Source organism: Ornithodoros turicata, chromosome 4 (assembly GCF_037126465.1).
Source record: "Ornithodoros turicata isolate Travis chromosome 4, ASM3712646v1, whole genome shotgun sequence".
NCBI classification, from domain to species: Eukaryota; Metazoa; Arthropoda; class Arachnida; order Ixodida; family Argasidae; genus Ornithodoros; species Ornithodoros turicata.
In genome coordinates, this window is record NC_088204.1 from 8,625,265 (window position 1) to 8,653,247 (window position 27,983).

The 27,983-nt window shown below is 46.9% G+C and overlaps 4 protein-coding genes across 7 annotated transcripts; 1 reads left to right on the forward strand and 3 right to left on the reverse strand.

Annotated features, from left to right (window-relative positions):
- Nucleotides 1-37: 37 nt before the first annotated feature.
- On the forward strand, nt 38-9,347 carry LOC135390940 (phosphoglucomutase-1-like). Its single transcript, XM_064620941.1, has 9 exons — nt 38-399; nt 734-896; nt 1,777-2,003; nt 2,531-2,773; nt 2,847-3,001; nt 5,222-5,353; nt 6,248-6,551; nt 8,534-8,668; nt 8,807-9,347. Exons 1-9 carry the CDS (start codon nt 163-165, stop codon nt 8,894-8,896), a joined length of 1,686 nt encoding a protein of 561 aa, XP_064477011.1. The 5' UTR covers nt 38-162; the 3' UTR covers nt 8,897-9,347.
- On the reverse strand, nt 9,262-15,728 carry LOC135390941 (FGGY carbohydrate kinase domain-containing protein-like). Of its 3 annotated transcripts, none has more exons than XM_064620942.1 (15): nt 15,583-15,728; nt 14,125-14,299; nt 13,969-14,074; nt 13,751-13,902; nt 13,608-13,693; nt 13,417-13,544; nt 13,211-13,339; nt 12,527-12,618; nt 12,084-12,191; nt 11,547-11,611; nt 11,338-11,488; nt 10,485-10,559; nt 10,302-10,422; nt 9,503-9,659; nt 9,262-9,442 (listed from the first exon to the last, which is right to left on the reverse strand). In XM_064620942.1, exons 1-15 carry the CDS (start codon nt 15,633-15,635, stop codon nt 9,361-9,363), a joined length of 1,680 nt encoding a protein of 559 aa, XP_064477012.1. In that variant the 5' UTR covers nt 15,636-15,728; the 3' UTR covers nt 9,262-9,360. The 3 variants fall into 3 exon arrangements, with proteins under 3 accessions (XP_064477012.1, XP_064477013.1, XP_064477014.1); XM_064620943.1 differs by lacking the exon at nt 15,583-15,728 and adding an exon at nt 15,191-15,290; XM_064620944.1 differs by lacking the exon at nt 15,583-15,728 and adding an exon at nt 15,062-15,129.
- A 292-nt stretch (nt 15,729-16,020) lies between these two features.
- On the reverse strand, nt 16,021-18,825 carry LOC135392678 (pre-mRNA-splicing factor 38A-like). Its single transcript, XM_064623401.1, has 6 exons — nt 18,672-18,825; nt 18,421-18,580; nt 18,231-18,352; nt 18,077-18,162; nt 17,922-18,023; nt 16,021-16,534 (listed from the first exon to the last, which is right to left on the reverse strand). The coding sequence occupies exons 1-6, from the start codon at nt 18,799-18,801 to the stop codon at nt 16,193-16,195; spliced, it is 942 nt and encodes a 313-aa protein (XP_064479471.1). The 5' UTR covers nt 18,802-18,825; the 3' UTR covers nt 16,021-16,192.
- A 324-nt stretch (nt 18,826-19,149) lies between these two features.
- LOC135392679 (uncharacterized) lies at nt 19,150-26,288 on the reverse strand. Of its 2 annotated transcripts, XM_064623402.1 has the most exons (9): nt 26,107-26,288; nt 25,886-26,032; nt 21,221-21,294; nt 20,932-21,160; nt 20,325-20,433; nt 20,211-20,265; nt 19,962-20,151; nt 19,731-19,907; nt 19,150-19,667 (listed from the first exon to the last, which is right to left on the reverse strand). In XM_064623402.1, the coding sequence occupies exons 2-9, from the start codon at nt 26,016-26,018 to the stop codon at nt 19,456-19,458; spliced, it is 1,179 nt and encodes a 392-aa protein (XP_064479472.1). In that variant the 5' UTR covers nt 26,019-26,032; nt 26,107-26,288; the 3' UTR covers nt 19,150-19,455. The 2 variants fall into 2 exon arrangements, with proteins under 2 accessions (XP_064479472.1, XP_064479473.1); XM_064623403.1 differs by having other exon boundaries at nt 19,150-19,664; nt 25,886-26,286.
- Nucleotides 26,289-27,983: the final 1,695 nt, after the last annotated feature.

Here is a 27,983-nt window from a genome sequence, read left to right on the forward strand (position 1 = left end):
TTTCTTATAAGTTTCGTTTTCGAAATCCGCACAACGGACCTATCGTCACTGGTATCACGTCAGCGGGTGCACAAGTTCGCGTGACCTCTGCAACAACATCCCGAAGAGGTCAAGTTCCACTTGTTCTGTTCGGTCGGTCCGTGATTCTAGTCAAATTCCATCATGAACGTGGTGACGGTTAAGACGACCCCTTACGACGGTCAAAAGCCCGGTACCAGCGGTCTGCGGAAGCCGACGAAGACGTTCTTGCAGCCGAATTATTCCGAGAACTTCGTTCAGAGTATCTTTGACACTGTCGGCCCGCCCCTGGAAGGCTGCACCCTCATCGTTGGAGGTGATGGACGATACAACGGCATCCCAGCCATCGAAAAAGTAGCGCAGATGGCTGCAGCAAACAAGGTAGCGTGTACTTATTCTGCTTACGTGACTGGGTTTGCTGTCAAGACGAGAGCGCAGCGGAAAAGTTTTGCAGGAAAACGTATCCGCGCACTGTCAGCCTCATCACCAGGGGGTGTCCCTGAAAACCAAACCCCCTTCCCCAAACATCTCACGAGGTACCCTTAAGGTTCCTGCCACGAAGTCCAAAAAAGCCTGAAAAGCCAGCAGACATGGGTGTCATACACCACCTATGGAACTCCAGCACTTCCTCCGAGATGGAAATCCCTGGTGCTTTACCATTGACCATCTGTCTGGGCCATAGGCACATGCGCACATTTTTTTTTTCCTGCTCCAGGTAAAACGTCTGGTCATTGGACAGCATGGTCTCTTTTCGACCCCGGCAGTATCGTGCATCATCCGCAAGCGTAAGGTGCTTGGTGGAATAATCCTCACGGCCAGCCACAACCCCGGGGGTATTAATGCTGACTTTGGCATCAAGTTCAATGTATCCAATGGAGGTATGTCTTCGGTATAGTTTTATGCTTGGGGGCACAGAGATCGTGGTCTTGTCTGACAAGCGCGTGGCAATGAAAGGGTGGTGAGGAAGCAAGCGAGCTGGTGACACTGATACATATCGAAAACCCTGAGACTAGAGGCATGGAAAAATAGGAGGTCTCGAACACAGCTGAAGGGTTTATTGCGTGGCAACAACCAGAGCGTCGAACCGAAATGTTTTTCGGTCTGTTTCTGGTTCGGTTAAGCTCCGGAGTTGACACATGTCGGTTAGATTAACCGGTACGAGGTTCTAATATGCTACAAAATTATAGGTAGACCGCTCGAATCCCCCCCCCCCCCCCCCCCCCCCCCCCCCCCCCCACATACCAACCCAAACCGAACCGGTATCCAGAACCGATAACCGAAGTTTTTAGATCGGTTCGGTTCCGGTTCAGTCCCACATAAAAAATTGCGGTTAATTCCGGATTTCCGTTTTGGTTCTGGTTTGGTTTGACACTCTGGCAACAACTTTTATACAAAGGGAAGGGAAACAAGAAGAGAACGGGAGGGTCAAGAATGAGAAAGTATGCCTCAGGATCTTATCGGGATCATCTTCGGGATTTTACCAGTCTGCCCAACGGCTCAAGGTCCTCAATATGCAAGCTAGGGTATGAGTTGATGTCTGCCTTCTCCGCGAATGCATAGCATAGCGGAAGAAAGTACAGCCAAGTGCAGCTACCGTGAGACTATAAAGCATGCCTCATTTCATGCATTTTATGTCACCTCCATCCTGTACCAATAGTCTTTTTTTAAATTCCAATTCACTGATGCAAGACACGTATTCTTGTAAAGCCTGAATCCAAGGCTGCTACGCTTGTCTTATCTACGAGGTTTCGGCCCTAGGTCCTGCTCTGGAAGATATCACAAATAAAATCTTCGAGCTGTCTCTAAAAATCTCCGAGTACAAGCTGTGCCCGGATATCAAGGTGGACGTCACAAAATTGGGTCTGCAGACTTTCCAACTACAAGATGGGAAGACATTCGAAGCAGAAGTGATAGACGCTGTGGACGATTATGTGCAGCTCATGAAGGAGATCTTCGATTTTGGCTCTATCAAGTCTCTGATACAGGTTAGAAGCTTGTTTTGGTACGATTTTGTGATCCTTGGTGAAGAGAACGGGCTGTGGAAATGTTCTTATTTTGACAAGTGGACAACAAACTAAGTTACTCTTTGTAATTGTAGCTGCCATTTATAATGCACTTGGAACTCTTTTACAAATTACTTTGTACATCATTTGGGATTTAATGGAATTTTAAATCTTGAATCATTTTCATGAGGTATGCGATTTTCGCTCATTCACAAAAAAACTCATTCACAAGATCGTGGCGACCATGACGTGAGCACGCAATGGTGTATGTAATTATGGGCGTGTTCAAATAGTTGGAGATGCGCTTACGCATACCTGAAGAATTGTCATCTAAAATCTAATCCAAAAAGTCCAAAAGTTATAACATCAGTATTGCGCACCAAAATGGAGGAACTGGATGTACACAACTCCATTACTTTCAGAGTAGCTGTAACTAACCATTATTTAATCGCTTCCAAGAGGTAACTTTTACAGGTGTGCTCATCCCCCACATGCTACACCCTGTGCAGGGCACCGACGGCCACAAGCGCTGCAAGATATACATCGACTGCATGAACGGCATCACGGGCCCCTATGCCAAGCGAATCTTTCACGAGGAGTTTGGGGCACCCCTAGAGAACATCCACCATGCCGTTCCCCTGGAAGACTTTGGCGGGGGACACCCAGATCCCAACCTGACCTATGCTCACAACATGGTGGAAGAGATGGGCAAAGGGGATTACGACTTCGGAGCCGCATTCGACGGAGACGGGGTGCGTCTTGTGGTGTCGCAGTTATCTTCTAGTTCCTTGGAATGGAGTGTGATTGGTTGCGATTTCTGTGCAGGACCGCAACATGATTCTGGGCCACAAAGCGTTCTTTGTGACGCCCTCCGACTCGTTGGCCGTGATTGCCAACAACATGGAGTGCATCCCGTACTTTAAGAAGAGCGGAGTACGAGGTCTGGCTCGCAGTATGCCCACTGCAGGAGCTGTGGACAGGTTAGATATTGTGATATTGTGTAGTTGCTAGTGGAATGGAGGGCAGAATGCATAATGACGTAGTTACCTGAAATGTGCTACATCGTACATGAGAGAACTGATGTTATGAGGCTGGAACAACACAGAAGGGACAAATACATACAAAGCCTCAAAATGCCTAAGAAGTTAACGATGAAAGATGAAAGTCACTGAAAAGGTTAGCCAGCTGTAGGACTCTAACCCACTTCTTCTGGATTACCGGTCCAGGGCTCTACCAATTGAGCTAAGCTAACACGCCTTCCCAGCGACTTCCACGGTGCGTCATCTGAAGGGACAAACTAGTCACTCTCTCACTCATCCTCCTTTCACTCTTACATTTTTTGCTCACTCATACACACATGCATATGACAGGGATCGACGCAAGCGGCAACTATTGAACATGAGAGAACTGATGTTCTGAGGCTGGAACAACATAGAAGGGACAAATACATACAAAGCCTCAAAATGCCCAAGAAATTACAATGAAATGTAAGAGTGAAAGGAGGATGAGTGAGAGAGAGTGACTGGTTCGTCCCTTCAGATGACGCACCCTGGAAGTCGCTGGGAAGGCGTGTTAGCTTAGCTCAATTGGTAGAGCCCTGGACTGGTAATCCAGATGTGGGTTAGAGTCCTACAGCTGGCTAACCTTTTCAGTGACTTTCATCGTTAACATCGTACATGTTTTCAAATTTTGTTATCTTTTGCAATTTGTTTGATCGCGAGCAAATTAATACTGGCACTATTCGGTGCTTGTAATTGTACAAGCAAAAGATAGGGATGCTACGCAGAAGATAACTGCAAGAATGATTGTAAATGCCAGACAGATGGGGCAAGTTGCTAAATTTTAGTATATATATGACGCAAGTAAGTTAGAGGACTCCGACATCCCTGCAGCTTCCTCCCGTCCCCATTTCTGAAGGTTGTGACTTGACTCTTGCTCAAGAGGGAGAAAGCGGGGCAGTTGGTAAAAGTTGATATCGGCTTACTGCAGCAATAGACGCGGACAAGGAGTTGGAACATAAATGGGACAAACCACCTGCAGACTCTCAACTAAGCGAAGTTTATTCAAAGAGGAAGTATTTATCGAAAGAACTTTTTACATCATTATAGCGCATATCAGAACGCAGTACACTTAATCAATTTCATAGACTGACCACGTTGTAGCTTAGACAGTGTTAGTCATACTCCTGACCTTGAGGGTTCAAAACGGTTCAACAAATTTCGTACACCGTCAATAAATTCCTTTTCCTGGTTAGTGAGTGATAAGGAAGGTGAGCTGACCAATTTCTTACCAAACGTGTGGGTGGCAAAGGCCTCCGTTATTTCACACACAGATTGGTCTCTATCTGCTGATAGCACTGAAGCCTGGTGAAACATACATGAGCATTGCGTGCAATGGAATGCAAGGTTACTAGGTGGAGCTCGACCTACGGAAGACGCGTGTTCCATTAATCTGATATTAAGGCAGCGGCCAGATTGCCCAACATAGATCTTACTGCAGTTCAGTGGGATGGGATACACCGGCCCTTAGTTACACGTGACGAAAGGTTTGCGGTGGCACACCTCGCAGATGGTGGGTGGTTTTTGTAGGTTAACTCTAGGACACAGAGTTTGCAATTTTTGCGGCGCTGAAAACGCAACATTAGTATCATAACGAGAGGATAGAGAGGTAGCAAGCGAGCTGGTGGTATAGATCCGTTTTTTTGTCCCCTAGTCTCGGGTTTTTAAGTTATGGATTAGTATCATATCTAGCTTCATTCTTCATCATGTTATGAGAGACCCTGTGTATGTAGGGGATGCATACTGGCATTCCGGGCAGCCAGGTGCGCTGACTGATGGAGTGATCATATTGATCATATTGATCATCATTGGAGTGATCACATTTAAACTCCTTATGTAAGGACTCTGCTATCGTCTGAAAAGAGATCTCTGGATAGCATGCCAGCCAAAGCCTTTCCAGTTGCGCCTCAAAGCTAGAGACTACGGTGTGAGGACAGGATTTAGGTGAGGGAAGCACGCATCGCGGATTTTGCTACCATCCTTTTGACCAATTTTGAGTGTGCGGAGCTATAGGGCAGGAGCCCCTTTTTTGCTCTAGGCTGGTATTTCTGCAGGTGGTTTGTCCCATTTATATTCTAACTCCTTGTCCACGTCTATTGCTGGAGTAAGCCGATATGAACTCGACACTTGGACTCTCAACAGGGTAGCTAAGAAAAAAGGAGTGTCCATGTACGAAACTCCGACGGGCTGGAAGTTCTTTGGAAACCTAATGGATGCGGGAAAGCTGTCACTCTGTGGAGAGGAGAGCTTCGGAACTGGCTCGGACCACATTCGGTAAGTCTTTGCCCCTTAAAGGGTTGCGGCCACATCGGTTCCATTCGATTTCGAAACTACAGTGTCATTTTATTCCTCGTGAACCATTGACCCTGGCATCGAAAATCCCACGCAAAAAAAGTGGTATAGTTTGACTGTTATTAGGTGGAATAGATGACAAGAGCAGGCGCAGGATGTTGAGAGTATGCCGGAATTCCCTCTCTGGAAAAACGAGATAATGTCGCTCCCTTAGAACCAACGAGGGTGCGACCTTGAGAAGAGGAATGCTGCAACCATGCAGGCTTCTGGATGGCACTTTTCTCCCGAGCGCAGCCCCCTCGCCTTACCGCTTAGGGAGTGGCGTCAATGCAGGTGCAGTGCCGATCTTTAAAGTTCATTTTTTTAATATCAAAGGCTTTTTGGGAAAAAAAATTCTCCAAGTAGATTGGTGGCGGATGCTGGTTTCATGGATTCAACCGTCCCTTTAAAGCGGAACTTTGCCATGCCAAGTGTCGCGGGAGCATATTTCTTAAGAAGCATCGCACCCACAGAGCCTGAAGTTTACTGGAAATATTTTTTTCTAAATTCGGAGAGTAAAAATAAGGTAAATAAATGTGTGCTCTAAATTCATGCAAATTTCGGGTGGAAAAACCTCCAGTACGCTAAATTCGGGGAGAAATCGGCGCAGTTACTCAAACTGACATAACTGGTTCGGAACAAATGGTGATTTAACTGTGCCTGCTGCCAAACAAGTTAGTTCCTACATACTTCTCAGTGAAGGCAATTTGCCGGGTAAAAATCGTTTCACCCTAAAGAAGCAACCTTCTATTTGGGGTGCAAGTTCGGGTTAAACCCTAAAACTTCAGGGTCTGTGCATCCAACATTTGAGTGAAAGCAGTTGCAATTGTGGCCCAGTGAGAAGGACGGCATGTGGGCTGCACTGGCATGGCTGTCTGTGCTGTCCCATACCAAGAAGGACCTCCGGGACCTGCTGGAGGAACACTGGGCGACCTACGGACGCAACTACTTCACACGTTACGACTACGAAAAGTGTGAGACTGAGCCAGCACACGCCATGCTCGATGCCCTCGAGAAGAAAATTACTGCCGCGGGCTTTGTGGGTTCGCAGCTCACGGCAGACAACAAGTCCTTCAAGGTGGCCAGGGCGGACAACTTCAGCTATACGGACCCCGTCAAGGGATTTGTCTCCACTAAGCAGGTGCGGAATGTTTCTGTCAAATGGTAACTCATGATGGGAACAAAAATCCCGTATACTCCGAGACGGAACTCCCGTATACTCAACAACATAGGAGCTACAGTCACAGTATGTCCACGGGGAAGTCAGTCGACACATTGAGAGTGGGAAGGTGGTGTACGCCTAGGGTTGCCACCTTTCGGAGTGAAAAATACCGGCCGAGGGAGAGGAGGTGGATAAAGGGAAAGGAGGAAAGGCTCGTGGGAAAGGGAAAGTGGCTCAACACAACCACCAACAGCGTTGCACAACCACTGCTCTTGTCCCCCCGAACACAAGACGTAATGAATAACAATGATAATAATATTAACAATGAATAATCATAATAATGAATAACTAAGAAAACGACTGGAGACTGCGGAGTTAGGTCTGTGCTCCAGATTTATTCAAGCTGTAGTGGAATGTTGAAGGGAAAACCCCGTAAAAACCCTTATGAAAGGTCTTGAGCCACAAATACCGGCAAAAGGCTGCCAGTATCACCTTCCAACCAGCAGAAGAAGCAAATAACCGGCCGTGCCGGTATAATACCGGCCTGGTGGCAACCCTATGTACGGCACGCAAACGGGGAAGCCAGTTTATATTTTGTTCACACGAAGCATTCGTCTGAAAGGCATGCAAACGTGCTTTGTCATCCCAACGACTGTTTTCGCAACGTTAGTGTACGAGCAACAGCTTGACGCAAGTTGGAGCACTACGTTGTAATCGGTGATGTCACGGACCTGTCAAATGAGTTTCGCAGAGGTGCCCAAATTTCTGTCTTTCATTCGGGAAATTCGAAAAAGTTAGCCGAGGTTTGACTGCACTGCGAATGTGTTTCTATCTCTTTCTCGAATTCGAAAATACGTGTCGGAAAGACTCGTAAAGCTGCGCATATATCAGCATTGTTTGTAATATGACGCTCTCAATCTATTACACACTCAGACTGTGTTTATGTGCTGTCTTGGTGCGACGCAGTGACAACGTTGCACAAACAACTGTCTTTTTAAATCTTCCTGCGTGCGCTGACCATTCGTAACATTAAATTTTCAAACCCAGTTTTGTCAATAATAATAAAAAGCCATATCAATAACGCTGTTTTTAACTTTTCATTTGAAAGGGGGTCTGCGAACCTCGGCGAATCTGTCGAGAAATTAAAAAGTGTGTCGAACCAGCGGGTCCAACGGCAAATCTCAGGTTCACGCAAAGTTTTCGTGACATAACCAGTTGTAGTGCGGGGTAGAGCCCTGCACCATCCGCTGGTGGAAGCGGATATCTGCAAGATACTTGCGGATTCGGATGAAAATTTATCACTTTCTGCGGTGTGTGGATCGGATGCGGATGGCTCTAGGTCGGATGTGGATCGGATGCGGATATAGCGCATGCTGTAATTTTTCCACTAGCAATTTATTTGTATTGCGCGCCGACAGCGAGCGCATGCCCTGGTTCACCTTTAACAATGCACGGCAAAGACTGGAGGGGAGGCATTCTGGCGTCCACACGAGCACCGGCGAGGTAGCGTTCCACGCGTTCCTGAAGTCTCTCCATATCGCGTTTGTTGAAATGTTTACCTTTGCTTGTCGTCGCGAGTCCTTCCGTGACAGCATGGAGGCATCCGAAATTATACCAACATTCTTCCGGCGGTATTTACGCGTCCTTCGAAACTTGCGGATTTTGCGGATCGGATGCGGATATTGCGTTTTGCCCAGCGGATCAGATGCGGATGTAAACGGTCGTGCATGCAGCAGTGCGGATCGGATGCGGATAACGTGTGCGCGGATGCGGGTCGGATGCGAATGCCAAAAATCTCATCCGCGCAGGGCTCTAGTGCGGGGGACTCGTGCACAAGAGACAGCAAGACACGCAAACAATTGTCTGCGAGCCAACAGCGACTCGTTGTTTGTGTGTCCTGTGGCAACCTGCCCAGTTATTGCTTCGATGGATACAGTGTTTGTACTACCCTTGTCCTACAGGGTCTTCGAATCATCTTGGAAGATGGCTCGCGCATCGTGATGCGACTGAGTGGAACTGGCAGCTCTGGTGCCACGATACGTCTCTACATTGACAGTTACGAGTCTGATCCCGCAAAGTGCAACATGGACGCTCAGGTGAGAAGGGATTACATCTGTAAAGCAAGAAAGCAAGCGTGGCCTTTGCAACGTATGGGAAGTCTTGGCCTTCATAACCATGGGTTTCCCCTTAGCTATCCCAGGCCAGCTATTGCACTATACTCGACTCTTTTGCAGGTAATGCTCAAGCCCCTGATCGACATAGCACTGACCCTTTCAGAACTGGAGAAGTACACTGGGAGGACAAAGCCCACTGTGATCACGTAATTAAATGGGTACTATGCCCCCTGTTCCTCACGTTCAAACATGTTTCTTTCTATTTTTGTGCTGTTATGGGAATGTTATGCATTTGAATGCTCTAGTGAGAATTTGCAAGTACAACGTGAAAGTTAGTTAGATCTGAATCCTGAAAGAGGTATATAATTATAGTTGCTCAGTTTTGTTTGGCATTTTATGGCGTGAACTCATCTTAGGAGATCGGTATCGTGTCAACTTCTCACATGGGCAGAGATGAACAATAACTGCTTAGCCAGCATTTAGCAGAGGATGTGCAGGTTCCCTGCAAAAACTGCTCATGTGTGCCAAAGCAATGAGTAAAACGCGGACTTCACTCAAAACATAAAACAGCGAGGTCTACGAAAAAATTGTGTTCTTCAAAATATACATATCCTTTTGTAGTACATACACTGCGTATAAAATAGTGTCTTTCGTCTGATCATTTGTGTGGTTCTTCACACTTCCTGCATGATCCTGTTGATGTCTTGCTGGCACTCGAGCATCTTCAGGAAGGCTGCATACTTTGCGTCGTGAAACCTAGAAGTTGAGAACACACACTTGTTTACTCGTGATTATCTTTCGAAGAGGTTCCCTTGCCTCTTGTCTCCGAGGTTTGGGCGAACCACGGTGCCAGATCCTCCCATCTGTAGCATGGCCTCCGTAACGCTACTGTAGACGCCGCTCGCGTTTGCACCCAGTATGGCCGAACCCAGAAGAACGGACTCTGGTTCCGAGGGAAGCAGAACGGGGAGCCCTGCAATACAGTTGATGCCGCATCAGTAGAGGTAATCATGATAGTTTGCCGCACGTTGTGCCGGATAGACATGCCGGTAATTGATGTGGACCTGTATTCCAAGTTTTACAGCAAATTGTTACGGGGGGTAATTACACAAATGGAGAAGCTCGGCTGGCCTTGATAATCACGGGGGCATCTGCACCGGTGAGGTTATGGGATCCCACACGAATCTCCCGCAGGAGGGGTAGCATGTTTATGCGAGAACCCATCGCAATGGCCAAGGATCTCACATCTTTGATGTCACAGAGTTTCCCCACAAACAATGACACACAGAAAAATTCCACAGTGTCTTCTTCCGAATAACTGACATGCAGTACACTGCACGCATGATTTAATGATCCACAAATCTGTGTCACAACCTCTGATGTTCCAAATGAAGCGTTTTTTTGGTGGGGAGGGGGCATTTTTTACCATTTAGACAGCTGAAACTTGTGGCAGGTCAAGTTTATCCACCTGGCATTGCTGAGTGTAAGACAACCCACATAATTTGCTACATGTCACATTGATCCTTAACGTCTGAGATTGGGTGGGAAAGAGGCTGAGAGACAAAAGTTTTATTTGAGTAGACACGCTGTTGCGTGTGTCGATGTTGTATCAAACCTGTGATGTCCGCATGCATCTGGACGTAGAGGGGGTTCTTTGACAGTCCACCACAGAGCAGGATGATGGAGACTGAGTGTCCTGTCTGTCGTAGACTATCCAGGATGTGTCTCGTGCTGTACTGCGGATAAAGGAAGTTGGCTTTCTGCTCACTTGTTCATGGGGTTCACTTGTAGTACTCACGGCAAGACCCTGCACTGTAGCGAGGTAGAGACAGGCCAAGTCCTCTTCATCCGAGTCTAGGGTCAATCCGCAGACCTGCACCAAAAACAATTTCCACTGAGCTTCATCTGCAACACAGGAAGACAGTAGGTGTGATAGAAGAGTTATCTTTAAAGCCTGAAGTTTTAGGGTTTTACCCGATTCTTCCCCGAATTTGCACCCCGAATTGAAGGCTCACTCTTTAGGGTGAAACCCGATTTTTACCCGGCAAATTCTTCTCACTGGAATGTCTGTAGGAATGCATTAACTTGCTTTTTGGCAGCAGATGCAGTTTGTACTGTACCGTACCGTACATCACCGTTTGTACCAAACCACCACAGTTAGTTTGAGTAACTGGACCCGATTTCTTCCCGAATTTAGCATACTGGCTGTTTTTGACCCGAATTCGCATGAATTTAGTGCACACTTTTATTTACCTGATTTCTACCACCCGAATTTTGAAAAAAATATTTCCCGAAAACTTCAGGCTCTAGTTATCTTGCACAGCCTATAAATCTTTATCCTATCCTATTTTTTATGATACAAAAGGCTACACTGTATGTCGTGAGTGTGCCTTCTAATACAAGGCAAGGGAGTCTCGCGATTTATCGCAAACCGGTCTTTTGGCAGTGGCCCAACATGACGGAATGAACAGTCATCCATTCCGGTCGTGCAAGGGTATTCTGAGCGCGACACCTCCACCTGCTGTGAAGCGTGACAGCTGTCGACAAAAGGGCTGCCAAGTGTTACAAAGAGGACAGCTTTTCTGTCTTGTGTGCGCTTCATGTGATGTAAAATGTTGTCAACACACCCTGGGGGATGTCTTGGAACTCACCATGCCTCTGAGGTTTGGGTCCGCGACAGGAGAGCGGTTGCCGTGGAAATCTGGCCACACGTGAAGGTTTGTAGCCACGAGAGAGATGGATGGCAGCCGTCTCTTCATGCATATCTGGCCCAACATCCAGTTTAGCGTGTCCTCTGTGTGGCTGAAAGGAATGTGTGCGCTCTAGCGGCCTTACAAATAAGGTATGCGTGCAGGCTTACCGATCTGGTTTTGTTTTGGCTGCTATTGCAGGGAATGCCTTGTGGGAATTAATGATGTGCTGAATCTGAAAAACATGTACACAGACAGGAATAAATGTGATGCAATCTTGTCTAGGCACTGCAACATCATTAGACCCTGATGTTTTAGGGTTAAACCAGATTTTTCCCCAGATTTGCACCCCGAACTGAGGTTCACCTATCTAGGGTTAAACCCGATTTCTACCTGCAAAACTGCACCTAGGCTAGGCACCTCAAGGCATCGATGTAACTAGATTCTCGCAAAATATGCGACTGCCCCTTACTTCTGGCACTCTGGATAAACGGTACAGTGAACGTTTTTTCTACAATAATGCCCGATTTCTCCCCGAACTTAGTCTGATGGTAATTTTTCTGCCCGAATTTGCATGAATTTTCGACATCAATTTATTGGCCCGATTTCTACCCCCCGAAGTTGGAAAAATATAAAACCCGAAAACTTCAGGGTCTAAACACCATTGGAAAAAGTAATCTGAAAGTAGCTGAAAAAAAAAAGCTAACCAAGCTACCAGCTGCGCTTTGTCCAGCTTCGCTCAGCCACATCCCAGGTACCATGGCTGAAAAGTAAGGACCCCAGACGCCAGGAGTGAAGATGCTATTTTCGTTGGCCTTTTAGGAGAATGAAAATGGGAAGAAGAAAAATTAGGGAGGCTACCTCCGTTGGGCCATAGAATTTACTTTGGTTACTTTTAATCAAATCAGTTCTATTGTATTGACTAAAATTAACAAATTAAAATTTATCTAATACCAAAACATTATATACACTAGTAAGTGTAGTAAAAGATAGTATTAAATTAATATTAAATTTAATATATTAGTGATTTCACCATAATGCCAAAAGGTTCCACGAAATTTGGCTTTGTATCACCCGCATAGACAGAAGGACGTAAATTCTACGCCATCAATGCATCGAGCCAGGTCAAAGAGGGAATAAGAGCACTTGCCAGCATGTGGCAGGTGGAGGTTCCAGCGATAACAGCCAGTCTTCGTGAAAATGACTTGTGGTAATCGTCATCTACTTCACAGCCCAAGAGACCTGCCGGAAGAGGGTCACTGTTTGGTTGTCTTCACGAATGCACACCTTCAATTATACTGTAACTACAGGTTTTCCCGCTCATTTTAATCCAAGCACTACCCAATTTAATCCAGTGGTGAACCAAATTAATCCAGACACCAACCAATTTAATCCAAGAGCTACCCAATTTATTCTAATTGTTTACTGTGTATCCAGTCATGACATGACTGAATACATACGGAATGCATTTGCATGTGTTGCTTTATGTGATTAAGTTCGGTAGCGCTTGGATTAAATTGGTTGGTGTCTGGATTAATTTGGTTCAGCACTGGATTAAATTGGGTAGCGCTTGGATCAAATTGAATGACCAATGGATTAAAATGAGCGGGAAAACCTGTAGTTATTGGAAAAATTGTTACAGAAGCCTTGGTCCTCTGGTACTTGCCATCCCTCTGCAGTGTCCCCGTTACACTACCTACCTTTTTCTCCAGACAAATTTAGAAAAAAGCTTTTCGTGGCCCATTGAGTCACTTGGCAAGCTACCCTTGTCCCTGCACCTTCCCTGTGCAGAGACAAATTCATTCCGTTCTGCAAACCGTAAAAATGCATTTACCTATGCCACCTGCGTGTGCATCAATGATGGAAGTGGCAACCGGTAGCCCAGGCTTGAGGCCCAGTTGGAGTGCCGCTTTCTTTGACAAACCCTTTCCACAAGGAAATCCTGGAGCCGCAAAGCTTGTGCCTTTTGCGAAAAATGCGAGAAACACAAAACTGAGCACCATCTTTATACAACGGCTTTGCTTAAATGCAGAAATATACCTATTTTCTTATAGCCACCGTCTACGATGTCTGCCAGTCCTATTTGAATCCAAAAAGAGTCCTTCCACCCTTTTTCCTCCGAATTTCCTGCACGGTACGTCCACTTGCAGACGACAGAGCAGAGTGACCTGCGCGAAATGTTGAAAGTCTCAAATCCATGATGAACAGTAAGAAAAATAGTGTCAGCACACCTAGTGTCCGACCCAGTTGCCTTCCAGGTGAGAAAGTCTGGAAGATCAAATGCATATCCTAGTTTCTCCCATGTTTCTGGCATGTTCTGTTCAAGAAAAGAATTAAGCTCCCAGCACCTGTCAAAGATCAAAGAATACGACACCTGTTTCAACCAAAGTAGCTTTGGTGGCTGCATCTCTGGAGAGATCTGTCCCCCTACGAACCGCAGGACATCGTCCTGGGTCTCGTTGATGAGGGCTGCCTGTTCCACTGCCCTGTGGTCCATCCAGAGGATGACATTCTGCTCTGGTTTTCCTACATACAAATGTACATGTAGTTGTAATGTATAAAAGCAAGGACTTTTTGGGAAACTTGCTGTACCTGTAGGGCTCACTGTAAGGGGAGCTTCTTCCTCATCCAGGATTACGAGGGAGCACGTGGCATCAAAGCCCAGTCCCCTGATTTTTTCGGCATCTTTTGCGACTTCCTGGAGAATGAACGTGCTTGAAAAGCAATAAAGATGAGTATTTCAATTACCTTAACAACTTTGCAGCAGGCGTTCCAGATCTGTTCCGAGGACTGCTCGTAGAATTGAGGTTGCGGGTTGTAAGTGTCAATGTCACGGACAGCGGTCTTGAGGACAACTCCCTTCTCGTTGACCAGGGCTGCCCTCACACTCTGGGTGCCCACGTCCACACCGATGAATTGCATTCTTTTAAAGGAAACGATTACATTTTTTCAGCCTAGTGGAAAATCTTGCAATCTAGAGCATGTAAGTAGGGGGAAAACCCTGGACAAGAGACACAAGTATTATGAACAGAACACTGTTTTTTTCCATGGCAGAGCAAGTGTCTTATGTTGGTACATGTTGTCCTGGTATTAGCTTGGCTTTCAGCAGAGAAGATTGTCAATCGTGGAAGTTTGAATGTGTTGCAGAAGTACTGGAATATTTTGCATGTGGGGGGTAGTACACTGGAGCTAACATCCAGAATGAGACGTGACGCTGAGCTGATTTGTCATATTTGTCAGCTTCCATTATGTTGGCATGGGCGTAAATATCCAGGTAGGCTAATGTTGTTAGTGTCTATAAAACAGTCTGCTTGTGATAGGAAGAGGCATGTTGAGGTATTCTCAGACATCTTGTTTCCGAAAGAGTTTAATCTGTGACGTTGACAAAAGTGCTTTCGAAATAATAGAATTCTGCAACACCCTGTCCACAACTGCAGCTTCATGCTGTTCTGTAACCATTTTTGGTGGGGGCACAGATTTTCTCTCCCGAGAGGTGAGTCGTGACGTCATTTTGACGTCACCTGGTATCGCTTCCCCCCTTCCTCCCCCAAATGCTGAAGGCCGTCTTTCCCTGTCCCCCTCTCTCATTTTGCCGCATTCCACTATTGCCCCACATTCGAAAGGAAAATTTGGGGAAACTGTGCCGTATTGAGGGTTGGAAAAACACACGGAAACCACTTCATACCTCTTTTTTGACCTCCGGAAAAAACAACTTCATTAGCACTCTTTATACAAGCTTTCTGTAGTTAATCAGATGTACTTTGAGCTGTCAATGCTCAATGAAAATGTGAACACAAAACATGCATTTCAATACCTAGCTTTCTTGTTGCTTTCGGTCAGCTAGTCCAACAACAACAGGAAGCGAAACAGGATTGTGGGGAGTGATAACATCGCTCCATCGGCCGATCGGCCGAGAGCGAATAACAATGGAACACCGTAACCTCTCGCGTATAAGCCGCGCTACCGCGGATAATTTGCAGGAGCGACACTTGTCACATGTCAGAAGCACTCGAAAAAATCCTTGTGCGCAAAGAGAACGAAATGTTTTTAAGCAGTCAGTGCATCCTTGAGATGAGTATTTGCAGGCAGCGCGATCTAATTGCCTCGGTGAAGTTAATTATCTAGCAGAAGACACCGATTTTCTCCGGCTCAAAACATGCATCGGCTTCTAGAGAATTACGCATTACATATAGAAAGCATACGTACGTGTAACGCGCGCTTTTCGCATGCTGTCCGGCGGCCTTTCGCATACGGGCCATGGCTGGCTAGTAGGCCGTGGCCGTGCGTGCGGATGGTGGGGACAGACGGACGGGCAGACCCGCGCCGCTTGCAGCCACGTCAGTGTGTGTGGAGATTCCTGAGGGCTTACCTGTCCATGTTTCTTTCTTGCTTCGCATGACACCGTGGCCCAAAATATCGCTTAGCTACACAAATAGCTGCGTCGCCCGGCCCTTTTGCGCGCGAAGATTCACAGCTGCCAAATGTCCGTAACATTTGGCCTTGAACGATTAGGGACCGCTTTATTACGGCAATATGAAATTGACTTTTCTTTTCTTTTTTTCTGACACATATCTGGTCGTGCCTAGGTGGTGCTGGTGCATCACAATATTTGATGTACAGCAAAGCATGCAAAAAAACATACTAAAAAGATACACAAGTGATTTTATTCAAACAGAATGGATGATGATTTCTGTACAGAATTACTGTGCTTGAATCTGAAGCCCATTTAGCAGAAATGGAACAAATACAAGATGTCTGGCTTTTATCTCCTCGCTTAGCAGCATCTCTTTCCCCCTTTTTTGCTGCTTGCGATGGCCTACTTCTTCCTTTTCTCTGCATGGCTCCGGTCGTCACGATGCTTGCGGTCCCTGTGGTCCCGGTAGTCCTTGTCTCTGTGATCCCTCTCTTTGTCGCGGTGGTCCCTCTCCCTGTCTCTGTAGTCCTTGTCTCTATTGTCTCTATAGTCTTTTTCCCTGTGGTCCCTGCCCCTATCTCGGTGGTCTTTATCCCTGTGATCTCTGTAGTCCCTGTTGTCCCTATAATCCCTGCTATCACGGTGATCCTTGGAGCTGTGGTGCTCTCGAGACTTTTCTTTGCGTCTGTTCGAGTCTGAATGTTGCCGTGACGACGATTCTTTTTTGGGTTCTGGTGGTGGCGGCTGAAAATTTGGTTCCGAAAATTGTCATTCTACAGCAGAAGTAAAACTTCATGCATACACTAAACTGTAATTTCAGTTACAGGGACAACGGAACAATATTTCACAAGCCTTTGACCATTTTCGGTTTGTTCCTCTGTACTAGAGCATTCACCCTCTGACATATGAAGTTGAAAATTGTTCAAACAGCGTAAATATTCTATATTAACCACGGCCGTGAACAGCGGCTGCTACAACACGCACGTGAGGCAAACTGGCCGTGACGTTGAACACGGGAGGTTGCCGACTGGGGACAGTCTTTTGCGAGCAAATTGCAAAATTTGCAAGCAAGCTTGCAAACATCATCGCGAAATATCTTTTAATTGGACCTGGAGCTAAGATCGTATCCAATCGTTGACACAGGAGCCTAAAGCAAGTGTAACGTAGATGTTGATTGTCGGCATAGCTACCGGAGCATGTTTTCCTCTGTGAGCTTCTCCTTTGTCAGAAAATGTGTCTGTCGGTGGCCTTTTGTGAGCTGCTGCTTACGGAACGATTCCTAGGCACTGTGTGCGTCGCGTATCTCTTCCTCCATCGCTGACAATTTGTGTTGTGCACAATATTGCTACCGATTTCGACAGCAGATATACGACAGCACCGTTTGTTGTCCTAACCGAAACCGTGCATCCGCGTCGTCCCGCGGGGTGTGTGATCCCGGTCAACCACAACTGGCTGAGAGGACTGGATGCCGATGACATAAGCCCGCTTCAGAGGGATGTATCCAGCAGTCACGGCCCGCAATTTTTGCGTGGTGACTGCACTCCCCGATGCACTGAATACGGCTGAATACGCTACCTTAGGAATTGGACTGCTAAAAACATCGAAATATTTGGCTTTCTGCAAATATCTAGTGGGTATCCCGAGTGCATGTTTTTGAACGTACTGAAAAGAAATTTGCGTAAACGTGCGTTTCAATGAGTCTTACCCTATGCTGTCATGGGAATGTAAACTTAGTACATGGCAACAATGCACTTATTTGCTGGAAAATTAAACATGTGGCCTCATGCCCTCTGGAAACAGTATCTCCTGCTACAGTGCAAGGTTTCCCGTTGTACTCTTAATAATAGCGCAGAATAATAATAATTGACGGTGTTGCAGCAAGGATATAAGGTGGGGCACCAGAATATTTCACATGATAGTATATGTCTCACAGCTTCGTTTGCACCATAGAATACACACAAAGGTAGAAAACGTGGCCCAACATGCAGAATCTCGGACTAAGGAGATGAGCACATTTCTTACAAGGTGTTTGCACTTCGGTCATTAGTGTGGAGGCAATGTGAAAGTAAAAAATGTAATCATGTTGCACAAAATATGGAAGGTGGGCCTTGCCAACGTGTCCCAAACTCACCTTTTCATCATCGTCGTCAATTGACTCGACTTCATCCAGGTCATCTTCAAGAGCACTTATTCGGGGGTCCAGCTCGTTGGTCTCTTCCAATACCTCACGTTTCTAGACAATGAACACGAGTTACTTCTCTGCAGTGTCTTACGATGCCGACAGACCTGAATTCGAGGTAGAATTACATCAACGGCACGTTCTTCCCTCAGCAGCTCGTCGATGAACTCGTCCATGTGAACTATAACGTACGCTAAAAAGAAAAACACAGCAAACTCTTTTTTTTTTTTTTTTGCATAGCGTTTAGTAGACGAAACTTACATCCGTCCCTCTGCTGACGGCGTAGTTTTCTGTAATCGTTGTACAGGGGCTCCAAGTACTTGTAACAGTCCAACGAACTGCCCACCAGACGCATATACGTAGCCCCCAAGGCACGAACATACCTGACAAAAAAAAAACACGATTACAATTGCTTACGTCTAATAGGAACGCGACATAACGATTCACGTACTTGAAGTCCTCCTGACGAATGAACTCTACGACGATGTCTTTTTCTGGCTGAATCTGAAGCATCTTGAGCAGAAGACAGAGGAAGGGTGTGGGTCTAACGTTCCCGCCGAAAACTCCTCCGACGTATTTCAACTCCATCGCTTTATCCACCAACAGTTCCGCTGAAATATGTGTCCAAATCCAACCAAATGGTTTTGTTTACATGACGGCGTGCTTGGGTTATTTTGTGCGAGCTGGTTTGTTTTTACGCACCTGTCAAAGCGAAGCATTCTTCTTTCCAGTACCTCGAGTCATATACTCTCGATCTGATGATTTTTTCTATTAGATATTGTGGATTTGTACCCCGAACCGAGTGAGCATCTTTGACCGTGCGATTCGCCATTTTGAAACGTGATGTCGACGGCGATTCGCGTGGACGGCAACGAGTGCGGACCACAGTTCTTCTCTATGGCCTGTCAAAGGCGCGGCAAACTTGAGGGGTTGGGGGGTATGCAAAGATTGCTGGCATCGGGTCCTCCATCCCGTGACAGATTTTTGGGGCGGTTCAGGAGCCAGATAAATAGCGTGACACTGCAACTTTCTGTCACAGAATTTTGTGTCGATACCGAAACTCGGGGAAAGCCAGACCATCTCAGAGACAGTTCTATGATATAATCTGATTCGTTGACATAATCTCTCGGATTTGTAAGCAGCCTCAAGCAACTTCGCATAGCAGCAGCTGGAGAACGTGTGGAAGAAACGATGCGTTTATTAAAACGATGACATGATACAATGAAACTTGATCCAATAAAAGTACCCGGTTCATGAAACGAAAAAACGTGGCCAATTTTCTGACATGGTCGTATCGAATGTCCCCACACAACGACGTATTCACCATTACACAGATGCGGCAACGAATGGCCACCAGGAATTAAATTACCGTCGTCGATGCATGACTGAGATCATTGTCAAATCGGTTCTTTAAAAGCGTTTCGACTTCAATTTCGCTAAAACTAGCAACCGATGCTTTTAAAACCATTAACAGGAGTACTGCGCGTCAGTTCATGCAGAGGAAATCGAAATAGGGCAGCTGATTGGCTGTAGTCGCCCCCGAAGCTGATGGAACGAGATCGAAAGAGGCAGAGGCCCACTCCGATGGCCACTCTGCTGGCCACGTCACAGGTACATCTGTTGTTACAGTGTCTGCATAGCTGAAATCCAATGCTCTTTCTGCATCCAGGAGTGACTCCATATCAACCTCCATCTCTGCTAAAAAATGCGAGAACACATCATTAGCCGGGTGCCCAGGTTCAGAACACGTGATTCTCTTACCGCTTGGCGAAGAGCCCTGTTGTTCGGAACTGAAAACGTGCGCGATATCACAAGAAGGTGGCACATCTACTATCTCCTGAAGGTCTCTCAGAACTGGCTTCTCATCTACATCTTCCAGAGGTAGAAGCCACTCCAAGTCTGCTGACTCATCCAGCAGGAATTCTCCGAGATCGTCCCCTAGAGAATCAAAAACGTCACCTTCCCGACTCTTTTATTTGTTTGTTTTGTTACCGAAGGGCTTCACGTCGACACAATCGTCTAGATCAATCACTTGGCTGGCCAGTCCTGGCATGGTCCACTCCTTCGGGTGGCTGTTGTAGTTAAGTCCCCAGTAGAAGCAGCGTGTCTTACCGCAGTTCAAGTTGCTCGCGATGCGGAACTTGATGAACCACTTCTGGAACAACGCGTGTCGGATGGAGCTCTGCAATACGACGAGTTCATTACAAATATGCCCTCTTTCATGTATCCTGTTCCTCGTACTTTCCAGCTGCTTAGCGCCTTCTTCTGCAGGAAGGTGAAGTAAGGATACTTCTTCCTATGGAAGTCAACCATTTGTCAGAATTATTCCATGACAGGACGGTCCTTGTTACTCACTGTAGAGCCATGTAAATGTGATGCACGCGAAGCAGGCCGTGCGGACTACTGTATATGGCCTGTGCCACCAACTGCACCAGTTTCTCGACTGGTCGAAGCACTGTAGTCCCTGCACCCAGAGAGCCGAAGGATAAGAAGACGGAAGAGCTCCATACCCCAGAGCAGCTCATAAGGAGGTAAAACCAACACTCTTTTACTTGGTCTCATAGTAAGATTTCTATTCTTGGGCCTGGCTTTCACGAATAGTACAGGACAGGAAAATATGGCGAGATTTACCGCGGGGCCCGTTTAATCCAAGCTGTAGGGCCCTTGTTATTTCTGTCGACAGCCCGGTTTTCTCGGGTGTTAGACGTAGCCCTGGTTCTAGGTTGAAACTTATTTTATGGGTGCTCCCCAGTTCTGGGGTTGTTGCAGGAAAGGTGAGACAATGGGCGCACTTCTTCTGCATGTAGATATCAGGATCCCAAAGACAACAAGGTCAACAACAGAGATGGTAGACTAAACGCCCCCCTTATTGATATTAAAAAGCCTCCTTGCTAGGTGGCAGGCCTTCCGTCTCTGAGTGGACAGTGTCAACGCCAGTGTACAGAGCAATAGGGATAAGTACCAGGGGGCAATCCGCACTTGTCCCAGTGGCTAGCCGTAACGACGTACTGGTCGACGTTGCTGTACGACTGCCGCTTGCGTCTGTGAGTCGTACCGCGAGCCGAACGTCTTTGGTGGCTCGTGGGCGCGCCCAATGGCCCCGATGTACCGTGAAACACAACGGTGCTGGGGTCTGGCTTGATGCTTGTAACGTAATCGTGCGCCCTCTCCAGGATGTCGCTCTCCCTTTCCTGGTACCACACAGAAGGCTTAGCATATACGACCGCAGGAAGACACTGAGAAGGAGTTACCTCCGTTATGATGACGGGGCAGCACTCTTGGGTCGTGCTTGCCGTCCGCGACGCGTACCTCCTTGGTGCAGATCCTGCAAGGACAGACACGCGCTAACTGATGTTAAAAAACAAACAAACGAACGAACGAAAATATGGCTGCATCGTTGAACCTTCTCCAAGGCAGTGGCTTAAATGCGGTTGCTTTATATAGGCGTGAGCAGCCACGGTATGACTGAAACACTCGGGTGTTCAGGTAGTGTTGCGAAGCAGTCATGTGGGAAACACACAAGGGGGGTTGGAGGCGGATTGTACTTCCACTACTACTTGTATTGTACTACTGTGAAGTCCAGAGACTGAACGACAGCTATATAAACGATAGATCTCTACCCGAGAAGCGTCATCATGACGTTGGTAGACAGACTGAACCCGAAACAAATCGGAAGGTGAGGCCTAGGTTCCACGAATGGGCACTTGTTCGCTGCCTCCTATTCAAAGAAAAGTAGGACCGAAGGTCGCGTCCCCTTTCAGGGACCATCGTAATCCCCTAAAGACCGTGGCATTCGGGCGCCACCTTGTTCGCCTCTAGCTTCGAGCGCAGTTCAACTCTACCAAATTGGGGGCGCTGTCGAACACCAGGATGTCATTTGTTTACAAACGTTGAGAGGTCTGTTGAAGTGCAGAATACGCACATATGACTCTACGCAATGTTCCGCATTTCAAACCTCAACGGAGGAATTCTGTAACTGAGCAAAAAAGTAAAACGGTGAAACATAAGTCAGTTACATTCTAAATTGAGCTCTCCCTGTTTGTAAACAAATGACGTAATAGTGATCGACAGCGCCGCCAATCTGGTAGAGTTGAACTACGCTCGAAGCTATGGGCGAACAAGGTCGCGCTCGAAAGCCCACGGTCTTGAGGGGATTACGATGGTCCCTGAAAAAGTACCCATTTGTGGAACCCAGCCCTCTCTACTTCCGATTTGTTTCGGGTTCAGTCTGTCCACCAACGTCATGATGACGTTTCTCGGGTAGAGGTCTAGTCTACCGTGAAAATTCCTGGGCACGGTAATGGTGACGGAAACGGATACCACGGTGCTCGATTGGCGGAAACAGAAATGCGAAAATGACCATCCGATATTGAATGTGGTTAATAACTACTCCTGTTGTGCAATGATATGAGGGACTTTGCATTACACTTTTGTATTTTGGTGACTCCGTTCCCTGCACTGTATGTCGGATTCGGCGTTTTCGGTTTTAATCGGAAAACACCGAATACAGGGGTACCGAATTCCAGGAACGATGACAGAGATAAACTGCTGCACATGCCCAGCAAGTTGTTGATGCAGATCAGAAAACCGTACAGAAATACGAAAAATGTCCGTCTATTTTTTTCGTTAGCCGTAGAACACCACCGCAGGTAATAACCACGTTGAATGATCGTCGTGCGGAAATTATATTGTGATTTCTATTCGCCGATAACTGTCGGGTAAACCATGCACACGCCAGGAAAAACACCGAAAAACGCCGATTTCGTTAAAACCAATAAACACCGAAAAATATTCGCCGAATCCGCCCAAAAATAAAAACCGAAAATGCGAAACCCTAGCTATATGCTCCGAATACTACAAAGAAAGCAAGGAAAGCGAAATATTAGATCTCGGGGGGGGGGGGGGGGAGCAACGTGCCGCCAATCTAAGCAGGCAGACCGCTCGAATCCCCCCCCCCATCACCCCCCACCCCACCTCGGGAAGGGGGGGGGACGCATCCGTCTTACTCGTCCCAGCCCCATTACCCATGACATGACGTCAACACGTGCTGCGACCTAGACAACAGACTCCACAACATTGCACGAGGTTGCAAGCCTACATTTTTTTTGTTTTTTTTGTTTCTCCCGTTTCACTTTGGCTATGGCACTGTTGTTTTGTATTGACAGTTGTACGTTTGTACTGAGAGCGTCTGCCTGTGAATGCGACATTGGACATATGGAGGTCTGGTCGAGCGCATCTTGAGTTGCTGTATTTAGAATATGAGTGCATGTTTCTATAAAAAATAAAATAATAATAAATCCCACAAATTGTGCGCATATCCGACCGACCGATGCACATTTACTTGTGTAGCGTGTACGCGTGACATCCAGACAGCACTTGGGCAAAACGGGATGTTGACAGAGGGAAAAACAGCACCGGAAACAAAATTGAAGGGCTGGTATCAGGAACGAATAACTGAAACGAAAACATGGCCGTTACCCTCGTCTGGAAAATTCTCTCGACTCTTTATTTAGTACCCAAACTTACGCGCTTATGGTGCACCTGCCGTCCTGCGCCCCCTACAGGGAATGTGCCCACCTCTTGCTGCCCCTTCGGAACTGCTCTGGTCACTCTGGTCACAAATTCCTCTCTTTTACGGACCATCCTAGTGGCTTAGGCGGAGGAGGTATTAATGAGCTCCTGGGCGCCGCCCAGAACGGGTACCACCTCACGGACCTTCCCAAATCGGTCCCACCGACGTCACCAGTAATGACGCATCACACAAACCAAACTGCTCAGCACTCCAGTGAAGATATAATTTCTCCCCAATTAACTCGCGGGGCGAAACCAGCGAATCCCTGCCTGTACGGCACCTCAAGCGACGAGAAAGCAATTTCTCCTGCATGCCATATTCTCTTCGAGGTCGTCCTGTATTTTTATGTCAAAGCCTTACTCACTGGCAGGGATTTCCCTACACCCCCCAGGGGGGGGTGTACACTCCCCCCCCCCCCCGAAATTTCTCAAGTGACCCCACCCAGCTCGTCCACCAACACGTTCTGGTAGAGAGTCCTGCGCAGCGAACTACATCCTATACTGTCAAACTTGGGCTGTAGGACCACAGTCATGCAGATGATCGTACCATGCATTTGTCCAAAATCATTTGAAAGTGACTGTTCAATGCATATATTGCGCGCATATACGAGCAAGAATGCGTGCGGGCACGCAAATTCAATGTGGATCATCAAGAACCATTTGCGATTTGATTCATAATGAATCTGTATTCTAATGTACCGTGTTCTAACGTAATACCATGTACAAATAAAAGCTGTGCTGAGATGTCACCATTGTGCCACGATTCTTTTCTTGTCTAAGAAAAATTCAGATGCGTATACGAAGAGGGGAGTCAAGTCCTGTAGATCACATAAACAAAATACAGAAGCCGACACTGAAGATTTTTCTTTAAGTTTAATTTGTACAAGCTTTCGCGTGGAGGTCCACGCTTCCTCAGGTACCAGGAAGTACTGAGGTACTGAGGTACTTCCTCCAGTACCTACCTGAGGAAGCGTGGACCTCCACGCGAAAGCTTGTACAAATTAAACTTAAAGAAAAATCTTCAGTGTCGGCTTCTGTATTTTGTTTATCTAAGAAAAATTCCTTAAGTGGAACCTTCACCAAGCACCCCCCCCCCCCCCAGCAGTGAATTTCTGAGGAAATCACTGCTCACTGGCGTAGCCAGACGGGGGGGGGGGGGGGGGGTCCTAACCCACCCGAAATGGTACCTCTGGTAGTGCATTGGGAAAGGGAAACGGAGGGAAACCCGGCCTCCTCTCCTATGTAATGTGCCCATACCCATGACCCCCTCCAGAAACGTTTTTCTGGCTACGCCGCTGGCCTTGCGCCTTACTAATTCGAGTCCAATCCTGTGGAAGTGGACGACTGCGTGGCTATCCAGCCATACCCCTATGGCAGGGGCGGCGCAATGTCCTGAACTCAGGGGGTCCCCAGATCCCAACCGGCGCTCCCTTCCATCCACCATTGCCACCGCCAATTCATGCCCGGGTCCCAAAAATTCCAGGCAGTCTGAATGACAAAACGTGGCAAATGCTTTATTGTTTCTATCTTGTATGGATTGAATGTATATTGCATTATTTGCTTATCAATGAATCTTTTCCGAAGGCGGTCACCGCGGACGAGAACCAGAGGGCCTGGAATGGTATGCGCCGCGCTGTGGGGTGCCAAGGGGGCAAGGATCTACGCACTTTCAGGTCATGTCCTTGTGAATTCTACCGCATCAATCGGCAAATCCTTGGCTATGCTGGCAATTCGATCGATTCAGGAAAAGGGTTTGACATTTTATTCGCGTGCGGCACCTGAGGTAACACTTTGGAGCCTCACCTCCACGGGAATTTCGCGCACCATCCATAAATCCAGGGTGTCTACAGTAACCCCCCTCCCTTTTTTTTTTCTGCCGCCCTTGCCCACTGGCACGCAAAATTACGCCAGCTGGGGGCTGTGAGGCGGAGGGCGAACGTTGTACTGAATCTCCACTCCTCTCAGAAGAACATCGTATATTCCACGTAAGCATCATTCATCCCAGAAGCCACAGTCCGACGAAAGGCTGTCAGCAATAATGTGTTTATCTATGAGAATACAAGTGCACACCAAGTCTCTGAACTACTGAAATTACGCGGTGTCATAGCTCAGTAGCAATGACAGCTACGAACGAGTGAGATCCGGCGAAGAACTCAATTCAAATGCGACAGTTGGTAAGCACAATGTACTGGTTCATTAATGCAATGGCTTCGTCGTCTTTGGCTAACCTCACCTCCAAGGTGCCACAAGAAGATCTACACAACCTCGCGCGTATTCACGCGATGTGCTAGCGGTTCCCGCACCCAGGAGGTAAACACGGGTGACTCCAACGACTGCTTTCTCACCTTTTGGTCGTCCTCTTTTTCCTGCCCTCTTACGACCAGAGGTACGACTCGTAGGGCGACGTTTCCTGCCGGATCCTCTGTAGTTCACTTCGTAATCGGGGTCTCGTTCGTCACTCGAGCTCAATGGAGACATCGCCGCTGTTTAGCCTTTTCAAAGTTCCAAAGCTATCTCTAGTCAGTACTCGATGTTTCAACAATCATGAAACGAAGGATCTACGCACGTTCAGTATCACAATTCGGATGACGAAAGTCGAAAAAGTTCCTCGAGAAGTCTTATCTATGAAGAAAAAGTTACATCTGATCCGCCATATTGTCACTTTCCCTTTCTGTGGGCATTCGAAGCTGGCCGCGGTTCACGCGGGCACGTGCGCCTTGCAGGAAAGAGAGAAAAAAATGCTCCAATCGACATGGCGCTGCATGAAAGGAAAGAGTTCCTTGGCGAAATCGCGAGCTGTCAATCTTCCCAATACATCTAGATGACTTGGCGTGGAACTGGACCGCGTTACCTATCGTGTTTCGAGGCTACTTGTGAAATCTCTGCGGTGTCATGATGATAGGACGATGCCCAACATAACCGATGCGCCTGGCTGCAGAAGCGGCTTGCTTTCGGACACTTCCCCTGTAAGAAGAAACTCATTGCGGAACACAACTACCTGTTCGAGCGATGTACTTATTTGAAGTCGTTCGTCGAAGATTGTAGTGGATCGTTTGTTAGGCGGGGGGGGGGGGGGGGGGGGGGGGGCAGGGCATTACAACATACAGATTTCGCTTTAGGCCCTTGATGACGGTACGCAATACGCGTAACCAAATATAGTAACATGTGCAACGAATGGATGTACATACTTTACAGGCTTTAGTGTACTTGTCCTTTGTACTGTCCTCGCCAAAGATACCCCCTCCCCCTTGCATCCCATGGAGCCCCCCCCCCCCCCCCCCGGGAGTGGATTTCTCTTACTTTATACTTACTTTACTTATAATGCGCATAGATTGGCGATCTGAGAACTGGTCGCCGCCCAACGCGGGCAGGTGGGTCGTGGACACTGCGCAATGTGAGAAGCTTCTAACAAGGGTGTCGTGATGGTTGTGTTGATTCGTTTTTGCGTTGACGTTTTGACGATGAGGAGAACTATGGAGAGTATGAAACGTTTGTTCGTAGTGGGAAGGACATGGTTCTGTGGACGTCTTGTAGCATGTCATTGGGGTACTTTGGGGGAGTTTCTTTTTTTATTTTTTTATTTATTTATACGTTTTGGTAGCACCTGTTATTATTACTGTTCACTCTCTTTAGTTATGTTTTGGGTGTCTTTTTGCGAGAAAATATAGCAAATATAAAGTAAAAATTTCATACGAAGTAAGATTTAAAGGGAAGGTCACATCCTTTCCAGTCCATTTCGAAACTGTGGTGTCATTTTATTCCTCGTTGACCACGGTATCGAAAACACCTCACGAAAGAGTAGCGTAGTTTGACTGTTATTCGATGGAATACATTACAAGAGCAGACGACGCCAGCACACTTTGCAACCGGCGGCGTCGGGGTCAGCGGCGCGAACCAACACGAGTAGTAAACAGTATAAAACCCACAACACCGCAACCTACCGTCGTCACGATCAGTACATGTATTTACGTCGTGACTTTAAATTTCAATATTCTTCTTGTCGTTACAAGCGGACAAAAGGAAATCCGACTTCGTAGAGTGCTACAATGTGCGTTTTCGCGTCCGAAAATAGGTACCAAGAGGACCTCGGCGCGCCGGTTTGGAAACGTTGAATCGTGTGAAATGATTTTTTTGTTAAAGGTTTTGGTTTTGGAGGGATGGAAGGTATGGTACACCCAGACTTGTACGTATCTTGAGTACGTACTCAAAATACAGTATTCTAAATACTTTTTCTGGTATTTTGGTACTCTACTCAATACTTTCTGCGACAAGTATTTTTAACGTACTTCAAATACCTTTTTCGGTATTTGCTATTCAGTACTCAAAATACTTTCCTTCCTCATTAAGCACACTGTGTCAAGATTTTCAGCCCTCACTGGAAACCTTCTTTTCTTTTTCGGGACTTCGGGAATCTGTCATTTATCCTCCTGTACAATAGGCTGG